Below are 12,607 nucleotides of genomic sequence, written 5' to 3'. Positions count from 1 at the left end.
TTGATACTGGGTTAGAAAAGGAAATCAAGTCAAACTCTTATCCTCATTTCCATTTATTTTAAGAAAATAAATTTAAGATGCATAAGTTTAGTTCAAGAAAACTGAAAGTAAGTGTTACAAAGATTAGAATATAAGATGAGAAAAATATGAGGTACTTTGTACATTACATTAATCTTTTGTAATTCTTTATTGTAGTCAATTTATGTACGAGTATTACTAAAATTTATATTAATTACCCCACATTAGAGTTTATCTAAAACTACAATATTAGCACAAATTTTTACTCGATCAATATAATAAGATGGTATGTAGGGATCACATACAACAGTTGTATGTGTAGCCTTTACCGGTACGAGGGACTGTATAATATGGCCCGCCGGACACAAAATACTTTAATAATCCATTAGAGCTTATTTTTGCTTTTAGAGAAAAAAACGTAAATGTAAATAACTCCTATACTCCTATTAATATCCAAACCAATAAACACTGAAGTAGTCCACTAAACTAGTACCAGTAGTTCAGTACCAAACAACACTTAAATTTATTAATTTTATTAACTTATAAAAAACAACAATCAAATTAAAAAATGACAATATTACCCCTATTCACCCACCATTTCCTCAACTAATAAGATGAAAACCCCTGTAATTTTTCCCAATCCATAGCCCCCCTTAAACCCTTCTTCCTCTTCAACCTTATTTCACCACTTGAAAAACAAAATAAATCCAAAATTAAAAATATCAAAAAAGTTTTAGAGAGAGAAAGTCAAGCTTTTAATTTTTTATAGAGAGAGAAAGTTAGAAAAATTGGGGTTGGAGGAAAAAGACAAAAATGGATCCGCATACTCAGAGGGCGGAGGCGGAGCGGTGGTTAGGGATTGCGGCGAAGTTACTGACGGCGCGTGACTTTCTAGGGAGTAAGACATTCGCGATCCGAGCGCGTGAAGCTGACCCTAACAACGCTGTTTCCGACCAGATACTGGCCGTCGTTGACACCGTACTCGCCGGCGAGAAGCGCGTGAACTCCAACCAGCAACCGGACTGGTATGCGGTGCTTCAGTTGCCGAGGCTTGTTAGAGACCCTGAATTGATCGCCGACCATTACCGACGGCTTGTGCTGTGTTTGAATCCCGAGAGGAATAGGTTTCCGTTTGCGGATTACGCGTTGCAGATGGTGATGGACGCGTGGTCTGTGTTGTCGGATCCTACGAAGAAATGGCTGTTTGATAACGAGCTCGCGCTGTATTTGCAGCAGGGCGAGCCTGTTGTTAGTGCTGCGGCGGTGGCAGCGGTTGGGGGTTCTGCTTCGGGTAGTGCTGCTGCTGCTGTTGCTGCTGGTGGTGGTGGAAATAGTGGAGGGAGTCAGTTGAATACTTTTCAGTTTTTTCAACCCCAACCGCTGCCGCCGCAGCAGCAGCCACCACAGCAACAGCAGCAGCAGCCACAACAACATCATCAACAGCATCATCATCAGCAGCAGCCGATGTGGCAGCAACAGCAGCAACATCAGCAGCAGCAACAACAACAGCAAATTAATCAGAGAGAGTTTATGCCGCTTCCGATTCAACCGCAGCAACAGCAGCAGCAGCAGCAGCCGCAGCAACTTCCGCCTCAGTGGCAGATGCGAGACCCAACTCCTTCCAAAGGAGGAGGTGGAGGTGGAGGTGGAGGAGGAGAGAGAAATAAAGGGGTTATGAATGGGATTGGAATTGGGGCGAGAGTAACAACAACTGCATCTCCGATGATACCGACGCAAACTACTCCTCGACAAGTTCCACCATTCCGGCCACCATCACCGCCACTTCCACCCGTATCCGCGGCACGAGTATCGCCGCCACTGCCGTCTGTATCGGCGGTGAGAGTAGCGGTACCAACGGCGATTCCTATTGTTGATGGTAATGCTGGAAATGCTCCTACTAGTGCTAATGTTATTAGTAATAGTGTTAATGATAATAATAATAATGATAGTAATATTAATGGTGCTGGTACAAATGCTGCTGCTGCTGCTGCTGCTAATAATAATGAGAATAATCATGAACATGTTGTAGAAGAGGATGATGATGATGAAGATGATGATGTTGTAGAAGATGTAGAAAGTTTTTGGACAGCTTGCCCTTACTGTTTTTACATATTTGAGTATCCAAAAGTGTATCAGGAGTGTACTCTTAGGTGTCAGAATTGTAGGAAGGGGTTTCATGCTGTACAGATTCCGAATCCCCCTCCGATTAGTCCTGCTAATAATGCTGGTGGTGGGAAGGAAAAGGAGAAGGAGAAAGGCAAGGATAATTCGTTCTGCTGTTGGGGTTTTTTCCCATTAGGGTTTTCGATGACAGCTTGGAAGAAGCAAAATCAGGGTGGGAACTTGAATGGGGCGTCGAATTGGATGCCCTTTTCGCCAATGTTTACTTGCCCGGTTGAAAATGGTGGTAAGGGTTTCCAGTGGTTTGACAATAATGATGGCAATGCCAATGTTGGTCCAAAGAATGTTATGACAAAGAATACTCCTCGAGTTTATATAGATGATGATGATATTCTTGAGCTTTCTGAACCTAGTGATTTGGATTCATCTGATGGTGATTGGAGAACTTATAATCAGGAAAAGAATAAGACTAAGACGAAGAATAAGAAGAGGAGAGGGAGAAGTGGGGTACAAAGGCGAGGTAGACCGCGCAGAGGAGCTGTGTTAAATCAAGTGAAACAAAATGTAGCTAGTGGAGGTGGAGTGTCTGTTGGTGGTGATCATCTGGAAGATGGTTCTGAGGGGCAAGTTGTTATCGGTTTGACTGCTGATAGATCTGATACAGGTAAGACAGTTACTGCTTCCGTTACCAGGAAGCAGACTAGGAGAAGTAAGAAGGATGTGGGGAGGTTAGATCTGAATGTGGAATTCAACAATGATGGTGAAGAGCATGCCCCTACAGTAAGTGCAGTAAATGGGGAAGAGGATGGGATCGAAAATATTGCATTTTTTGAGGGACTTGATGAATTTCTAAGTACATTGCCCATACTAAATGTTGGCGGGGATGAAAAGGCTAAACCTTCTTAGCAAGACCGATCCTCTACTCCAATTCAGATGCCCCTGATTGTTCTTTTTTGCAGTTTTTGTATGCAGGTAGCTAGTCTTGATGTATGTAGAGCAGCTAGGATTTCTTTAAAGCTTTTTCCTGGCTGCCATTATCTAGTATGTAATTTTCAGGGATTTGATCATCAGGTCTAGTTTTCTTTTGTTGTTAGAATCCTCCTCTGTAGATTATCCTGCTGTCATGAATAATTTCCTGATGTTAATTTTGGTACATTTATGGGATAAGCAGGGTAAAGCTTGAAACTCTTCTGTATATAAACCATCATTTTGTAGTTTTGTGCTTTTAATTGTGCTGATTTTCCATGAATCTCTGCTGCTCACCCTCCTTTAAGGAGTCGGGAAAGTGAACAGAGATGGTGGAGAAACTAGTAATGCATCATATGAAATATCAATCTCTTTTCAGGTCAGTGCTGGAAATAGCATGGAAAAGATACGGTGAATTGTTGTTGTTCGGCTCTAGTGTTCTGACTCTTATTCCTTGTGGAAAAATGAAATTCAGGGTGACCGTAGCAGTACTTTATTAACCTTGTCATGGTAGATAGAGAGAGCAAGTCATACTTCAACCTTCATTTGAACTTGATCATTCAAGTGGCTGCTTCACTTGTCTTCTGGAAACTGGAGTATACTGGCTGGCTATGACAGTAGTCATAGCACTGAAGGTAAGTGTGTTTATACGTTCGGTTTTTTCAGGAATGCTAATAATTCTAACAGAATGTTAGAGTAAATAATGTAAGACATTCTCTAAGCAATGGTGTGGTGACTCGTTGTACAATGAGCATGATTTGGCTAACAGAAACCATGAGTGAAACACTACTGCTACTCCCACGACCTATTTAATACCACAATGTCTTCTCATATTGGCCTATTTCCATAACCAGAACTGTAATTATGATGCTATGATTGCTATCTAGTTTCTACAGTAACATGTCCAAATTGGCACTGCTTACCACTACCTTGTTTTACCCTATCCATCCATAATCCAACACCATACATCCAAAGTACAAACTATAATGATCTGAAATCTGTATTGAACATTGTTAGTGTATTGCACATGATGACGTTCTCGTATACCCTTTGAACTCAAAAGTCAAAAATAACAAATTAGGATATGGCTGCAAAAACAGAAACTAATAATTGAAAGCTAGTATGATTTTTTTTGAGACCTCAGTTTACCGACCTTTCTTCCTTCTGCTGACTTCTTACCTGTAGTATTTGTTAACTTTCCAGTGTGGGTATTAAGATCAAAGTGATAAGAAGATTGTTATTGCCAATTTAAATTTCCCCTTTGCATACATAGTGGAGCATTACTGCTCTGGCCTCTGACTGTTGTCTAATATTTGCATGCTTATGGATCCCTCACCAGTATATCTTTGTAGAAATACAATCATCCAATTATTAATCATGTCTAGATTTGTTTTATGTTCCTAGAAATATTTGCTCTCTGGTTTGCTGTCATTTTCAACTGATTTTGGGCCTTTATAATGTATAGTCTGCTTTGCAGGTAGAATTTCTGGTCTTTGATATCATTTATGACTTTTTCTGCACCAAACTTAATAGTTTGTGATGTATAGTGCACCCGATTAAGGTTGTGCTATTCTTTGCACCCAACCTATAGTTGGTGCTATTGAGGCCAATTTTGTCTAACATAAAATGAAGCCGTGTATCTAATGAGCATAAATCGTTGTGCATTCTTAAACCACCTAGAACTCTCTGTCAATTGCCAGTGTACATCAAAGGCCTTCCACTTCAGAACTGGGACATTTGTCCTGTCTGTTTGCATGTCCTGATGTTCTTAGTCTATGTAGTATGGAATAGTTAAGTGCAGCATATATTTATAAAATCCAAGGGAATTTTTGTGTTAAGTATATTATTTTTGAGTTTATGCCCCTTCTTTTAGGCAGTTTCACTCTTGCTTGTGTATGGCTAGCAATGAGTATTCAACTGGAGCAAAAACAGAATCTTCAACTGGAGTGGGGAGAAACGAAGGAAAAGAGGGTTCAGGGAGTGTTACTTGGTAAAAATGTGAGGTATGATCATTATTCAGACTTTCTTTTTGCAAAAAAACTGTGGAGACAATTGATTGAGTGTTGATGTAGGATGTTGGAAGGTGAAAGTTTTTGTATGTCCTATGTGTTATCAGGTTGAAATGCGAGTATGAACAAGCAATTGAAATTTAGAAACTGGTTGTCAAATTGAGACATTAACTTATGAAACTGGGTCTGCAGTAAAAATTCAAACGATCTTTGATTGAATCATTAGGATATTCTTCGTAGTTGATGGTTTCATGCCCTACAGAAAAAAAAAAAAAAAAAATAACAAGAGTGCATGTTCCTCCAAGGCACCGTATAAATAATGCCACTTTATGCCTGTTGCAGTTTTGCCTCAGCTTCTTGTAGCCCTGTCTTTTCATATACTGATCTTGTTGTGTTATTTTAAGCCTAATATGAATTTGAAATCACAATTTCTGTGGTGCTGAGGCTTCAGTGTCCATGTATTTTGTCCTGTGTGTGCTCCATAACGCTCCATACCAATTAGGATGAAATGTAAGTCTGGAATACTCTTTAAGATTAACTTTTTAAATCATCACATCACGTCCTCTATGCCCCTATCCTTAACATCACTGTAAAGATGTTGAGTTTCTCGTCAAAAATGTGAAATTTACTGTTATGCATCTATTGGTTTGGAAGTATGACTTATGGTATTCCATGTCCAGATCTAGTGATCTTTATATTTGGGTGATCTCTAATTGAGTTAGTGATTTCAGATTAGTTGTACTTGAGCAAAGGTAATGAGACACAGTCATATACTTGTCTTCTTTAGGCACAAGCCATAAGTCAATGTGTTTATTTCTCCTCTGCAGCATTTTTGATAAAATTCTAGGATGTCATAAGTTAATATAGAAACCCTCAGGATGGACTTTTAATTTTTAGATCTAGGGTTCCTCCTTTATAACATGTCCTAGGTTTATAATAATGTGATTTGTGTTTTTATGTCTTTCCAAATTCTTTCATGTGATCATGCTAATAGTTAATGTATTGATGGACTGCATTTTCTTGGGTTATTCTATTTCAGAATGTCGTGTTATTGTAGATGAAGATGCAGATCACATGGAATTGGTTAGCAGGTAAACTGCATTGACATGCAAACTCATTCAAATGCTTATATAATATCGATTCTCTTTAATTGGCATGGAATAAGGATATATACTGGTACAAGTAGCATGTATGGTTTATGAATCTTTTCAAATTGATCCTTTGCCCTAGGATAGTTGATATTTGGTATAACTTGTACTTTCACATATGCTTTTATGCTTCTACAATTTTTCCTATGTGACTCCGCTTTAAAGTTGATACAACCAAATCTGGTTAATGGATTCCAAGACTACTTTGTTGAATGTTCCTCCAGTGTACATGCATGTGTAGAGGGATGAAGCTAATGATAATGTATGTTTGTTGACCAACAAGTGTGTTCTCGTGCAGGATGGTGATATTCAATGTTTCTACCCATTAGAACCATTATTACATCTCTTCCTAGCTTAATTGTACTTAGAAAGTCATCAATTACCGTACAGTCATAATTGTAGCTCCTTCGTGCCTGCCATTCTTTAGGAAATAATTGATAGAGGTCTGCCAGTCTTCATCTGTTGCTAGTTTTTGGGGCAAATGCCTCTCCAGCTCCTATAAGTGCTATCATCCTTGTCAATTATGAATGCCTGGATTTCAAAGTAAACTTAGCAGAACTTGGCTTGTAATCTGCTTGTCAGATGCTATTACCAAAGTGTCCAAATCATCTACTTTGGGGTTTTTTGTACTGGAGTAATCATTGATTTTCATGGCTTCAAGCTCTAAAATTGGTTTGTCTGATCACCTTAGGGAGGGCTTTGGATTGATTATATCGATTTGCTGTTGAAGATCAAGATTGGGATTCTGAGATTAATTCTTTCTACTTTTTACGGTTTGAAATGAAGTGGAGTTGTTATTTGGAGTTTTCAATCAAAGTTTTAGATTGGGATTCTATCTTTTTTGAGGTTAGTAAAGTCTGAGATTTGAAGACTAGAAAGAAAATTGAAGTGGGCATCATACAAAATGTCACAAGTCAAAAATTTCCTTGCTTCTACTTCCTTATGTGTGCAGTGCAGAGGGTTTAAAAGCTGTATAACAGGTTAACATTTCAGATTCGAGACTTCAAGCAATTGACTTCTTTAGTTTGTACGAATCCAATTGTGTTGCCTGGTTCATTTATGCTGATCTAATTACCTGTACTCGATCTTTCCTGTCAAACTGAGGTTCCGTAGTTTGGGGAGACTACTAACTTACTGAAAGGTGTGGATGTCCTTGGTTATGTTGCCCCAGTTGGCAAGTATCTTAGGTTTTTTATTCTCATTTTTTATTTTATTTTATTTGATGGGTGTATTGGTCAAAAGTCGACTAAGTTGGCCTAGATTTAATATTGCTGTCATTCCATGATTACAGAGCAGAAAGTTTGATGCTGACAATGAAGAACAGCTCTTTTGATCTTCACTTTTAAAGGTCAAGGTAAGGATGATTATATTAATGTTCTCAATTCTCGACTTTGGTTTGCGTTTGGTTGAAGCTTGTTTTTGACAACCTTACACAGGTGCTAGCAGCAGATATCAGTGATTCCATTGATTTTGTGGAGAACCTCGGTAGCTTATGCTTTTAATGGACCTGAGAATATTCTGAGGTAAAGTTAAAGGCAAGTCCTTGATATCCTTCTCTGGTTTGCTAATACATCACAGCATCACCGGAAGTTCTGAGAGCATTACTTGAAAATTCTTGCCGTATTTGGTGGTGTTAACACTTCTTTGTAAGTCCGAGCAATTTTGGGCTTACTTGGTTTCGACCGGGGTTGGGTGTACTCTTAACTTATACGTTACAGCGTTACCTCACCTGATACATTGTGCCGGATGTGGCTGATAGTCTGACCCAATATAAGAATTAGAGAGCCTTGTACACATTTTTTAGTGAACGCCAGTTTTACCAATAAAAAACGCAAATGATTTTGGGCCAGTGGCTAATTGGGCTTAGTTAGTGGAAAGTACCTTTTGGGCTTTGGACACAAATTGTTTGTGACTGGGCCGGTTCTACAGATAGATTTACCAAACTTAAAACAAACAAAAATTAATCCATGAACTGAACTATTCTATAGTCTATTGATTTTTCTTGTCCAAAGGAATCATTGAAGGGGTTACCATTTCAATCCTTTCACTCTCTCGGTCTCTCCCATTGAAGTTGTCATTAATTACCATGACAAATTCTATGGTCGTCTCGGAGGAGACCGAGAGTTGTAATCAGGTTAGTAAAAATCTCGCGCTTGCTTTGTGGGAACGCGTAATAATCAAATAAAAGCCCTGATCTCTATTAATTTATACCCGGATGAAAAATAAGAATAACTTGTATTAAGGGCCTGTTCTCATATGTTTGTTTCAGTTCAGCTCTTAATTTCCTTCTCTTATAAAATATTCATTTCAGTTCAGTCCTTCAGGTCAGTTTAGTTCAGTTCAGCTGAGCTCGGTCAATGAGAATATGCCCTAAATTAAGCTTTAGCGCTAACAAGGTAAAATCAAGACTTATCAAGTTTGATACATACGAGTATAAGGGTCAGTTCTCTTACGTTGAAATTCAATTCAATTTAGTTCAGCTCAGTTCAGTTCAGTTCCTAATTTCTTTCTCTTATAAAATATTCGTTTCAGTTCAGCTCAGTTCAACTGAGTTCAGTCAATGAAAACAGACCCTTAACTTCAGGTAAAAAGAACACACCTTAACTTTACCGCGCGAGGTAAAACCGAGTGGGGTAAAGGTAAAAAGCTAGAGGTTGATAGTACATGAAGTGGGCGTGGGGCAGTGATGATGGCATAAGAGGAAGAATCTGAAATCTTTTTTCATCTCTTTGGTGTCTCTCATCGCATCGCAATCTAATTGATCGCATCTGATCAGACCATGGTGGTATTGAGTGGTGTGCTTACTCACGTGTTTAGGTGAAATGGGGTCCACTTGAATAATTAAACTTTGGTAATAATGAATAATAATTTAACGCGACACTACATTTCTACAAATCTGAATATACTGTAAAAGGTTTTTTGTTAAAAGTCTTTTCCCTTTTACACGCCAAATCCCCATGATTTTCTTTTCAACTCTCTTCATCTCACCTTTACACTAGGTCTAACACTAATTGTGCTTAGTAAATTGTACTAATACTATTACCTACTAACTTAGTCAAACCATCTATTTTTTGACCTATTATTAGGTTATTCGAGGAAATATATTTTTTTAAAAAAATTTCTTTATATTTTTTAATTTAAGAATTTCTTCTAAATCTCATATAGGTTAGATTGATTCGGGACCTTGTATAGGTTAAAATGACTCAAAGCCTTGTAAGAGTAGAGGGGGAGGTTAGATCGATTTGAGACCTACTATAGGTTAAATGACTCGAACTTTCATGTAAAGCCTTGGAGTAGAGGGAGGGAGGGAGGGAGGGAGAGAGAGGGGCGGGGGGGGGGGGGGGGGGAGAAAGGTAAAAAAATCTCCACACCTAACTGTGTATAGTATATTAGTTATTCAGTCATACAGACAATACAGAAGCATATAGATGTATAACAAGATGAGTAAAATTAGATGTTTAAAGGATGTAAACGACTAATATAGTTGATTTGGCTTGCATCAAACTTTTAATTGGTAAGGCTTGGTCAAGCTATTTCTAGAGATTATTTTTGGGTGTGTGTATTGATTAAAGAAAACCACTAAGGAGTGTTTGATATAAAAAAAAGGAATTTGATTATAGATTTTGAGTATCTTTACTAAAGTTTACGAAGTAATCAATTAATTAAGAGTTTGCTCTTATCTAATTACACGATATGGGTTAACTTGACCCGAGATCCAAACCTAGATGGGCCAATTCTATTGGCCCCACCAAAAAAAAAAGGTGATATTGTAAATAACAATGCATGTAAATTGGAAAAGATGTGAGTATTATAAGCTAATTATGTGTGATCTCAATTTCTTGATTTGATGCCCAAGTTGAAAGGAAAATGTCAAATACTAACCTTTATTTTATTTTTTATGGGTTCTGAGGATGGCTATTCTATTACGGTGCCTCTTTTTCTATCTATAGTTTCTGTCCCGACATTTCCTGTCTTTATTTGCATGTTGATGTTGCATTTTATTTTTTACAAATTAAATCATCAAAATTATTATGACTTATTTGCATATCTATGAATTGTATTTTCATCTCATTTTCTTGTATAAAGTTTTTGTTGCACGTTATTAAGTTTAGTATTATAAATAGAAATCCATTTATTATAAGTTATTTGCATATCTATGAATTGTATTTTTCATCTTATTTTCTTCTATCAAGTTTTTGTTGCACATTATTATGTTTAGTGTTATAAATAGAAATCCATCTATTCATCTTACTATTTCTTTTGGTCTTGTCTATATCATGACCTATTTTAATCAAAAGGACTAACAATAATAGCCTTATGAAGGGTTAAAGGGCTTATCTTCATACTTCATAACTCATAAGGCTCGACTTTTGACTAAATTATCATAAATGTCTCTAATCATGCTAGAAAGTACAAATACCCTTACAATTACTCCGTAAAAAGTTAACACTGTAAGTCTGTAACTCTAATTATATTTTTGTTGATACTCAAACTTGTTTCTCTACTTTCTAACTTTTATAATTCATTTTCTTTAAAGTTGAGTTTAGGCATCATAAAGGTATTTTGATGTATTGTAGAAGACGAGATTTTATCCTACATCTTGAGTATCATTCCTTAAGACTTTAAACAATTAAATCATCACAACTCTCAGAAGTCAGAACAATATGTGTCTAGTAAGAGTCGTATTCACTTCCACATACCACACCCTCAAACATGTTACGCCGCATGAAAGGATTTACATGCTTCGACTAATTCCCCTATTACCCTCACACAAACTTCACTTGAAAACAAATTATCATTATTGAAAGGTAAGATATGCAAGCATATATATCCACTTTGTCAAAGAAATGGAGTAGATTCTTGTACTAGATTTAAAAAAAACCTTATTTACAATTACTAAACATAGACATAAAAATAAACCCTGACTTTAAGTTGCAGAACAATTGTATATATGTAGGAATAAGGTGAAAATTTGTACTATACAAGTTAATAAATTTGTCACTATATGTGGTATTCCTTGTTCATATAGACTGAGCATTAACTGTCTGAGCAAGAAATACATTAAATTCGTCCCACCCAAATTCATAAGTAGCCAAAATTTTGTCCAAAATTGCAATGATTTCAAGTGTGAACTTTCTCATATATAAGTTGAGGAAATTTGTGTAAGTGATGATGCTATTGGCCCTTTCATGGCATGGTAACGAATCCTTTTCTTAGTAATGAAATTGAAACTTGGTAGGACTTCAATGGCTTTGTGTATGAGTATATTTTGTCTTTAGAGATTATAAGTCAAAAAAGAGAAGTTTTGCAAGGACATGAATTGCATTATTTGAATAAAATGAAACTCCAAAACAAAAGAGATTTATTGTATCAGGGACCCTATTAAGGAAGTTTGATGTGCATCAAGGAGGAGGTGGAGGGGGGTTAAAAACCGCCTATTAGAATTGTTAAAACGGATACAAGTTAGGTTCAGTTTAAAGACCTGTACTGTTCTTTTCGGCTTATTTCAGTTTAAACGAATACCCATTAGAATTGTTAAAACAGATACAAGTTAGAATTATTATAACGGATAGAAGTTAGGAGTGCTTTTCTGTTCCGTAATTTATTTTTATCCGTAATGGTCAGTAATTTGTAGGAAGGGAATAAAGAGTAAAAATAATAGAGGAAGAAACAAAGATGTCATAAAATGGGGACATACAATGGAATAGTATGAGAGGACGAGACAACAGAATAGAGGGAGCCAAACACAATAGGTACGGTAGTCGACGTCCACATTTAGCTCGCTATTTCAATATTTTAATTTTGATTATTTCTTCCATTCTTGAATAATACTCCGTACTTCGTGCATTAATACCATGTTCACTTCACTCTATAAAAATTTTAATTTTTACTTCATGAACAACAATTAAGTTTAGCAAAACAAAGATCTATTTAGTTATAAACTTATAAGTAATATCAAATAGCAAAATGCAATAGTTAATCAGTGCATTAATAATATTTTCATAAAAATAATTTAAGTAAAGTAGATGTTAGATGAATAGAGCATGGTCTACTCTATTATGGTTACCATTTTTCGCCTCTCAATAGACAATTTTGTCCAATATCTTTAATTTACAATAGTAAAAATTACGCTATAAAGTAGTGAAATTTCAAAAGTAAAGTATATAATTATACACGACGTATTAAACTTTTTTTTTAAAATAAATTAAATGGTTATATTTCTCAATGCATTATGAATATAAATTTGGCTAATAGATCAATTATTCCGAAACGGATGAAAGTTGTATTCACTAATTGCAATTAGAGTTAAGATTAGACAATAGATAAAAAAAGCTAAGGGGAAGA

The 12,607-nt window shown here is 36.4% G+C and overlaps 1 protein-coding gene across 1 annotated transcript; it reads left to right on the top strand.

Moving 5' to 3' along the window:
• The first annotated feature begins 661 nt into the window (after positions 1-661).
• LOC145559167 (uncharacterized) lies at positions 662-3,353 on the top strand. Its single transcript, XM_081620595.1, has one exon. The coding sequence runs from the start codon at positions 832-834 to the stop codon at positions 3,043-3,045; it is 2,214 nt and encodes a 737-aa protein (XP_081476721.1). The 5' UTR covers positions 662-831; the 3' UTR covers positions 3,046-3,353.
• The last annotated feature ends 9,254 nt before the right edge of the window (positions 3,354-12,607 follow it).

This window comes from Chenopodium album, chromosome 9 (genome assembly GCF_948465745.1).
Source record: "Chenopodium album chromosome 9, dcCheAlbu1.1, whole genome shotgun sequence".
Classification (NCBI taxonomy): Eukaryota; Viridiplantae; Streptophyta; class Magnoliopsida; order Caryophyllales; family Amaranthaceae; genus Chenopodium; species Chenopodium album.
The sequence above is the reverse complement of the archived record's forward strand: the minus strand, read 5'-3'. Positions and strand labels throughout refer to the sequence as shown.

What these genes read in the sequence shown, in the direction of transcription:
- LOC145559167 (XM_081620595.1), top strand. Translation starts at nt 832, where the DNA reads ATGGATCCGCATACTCAGAGGGCGGAGGCGGAGCGGTGGTTAGGGATT.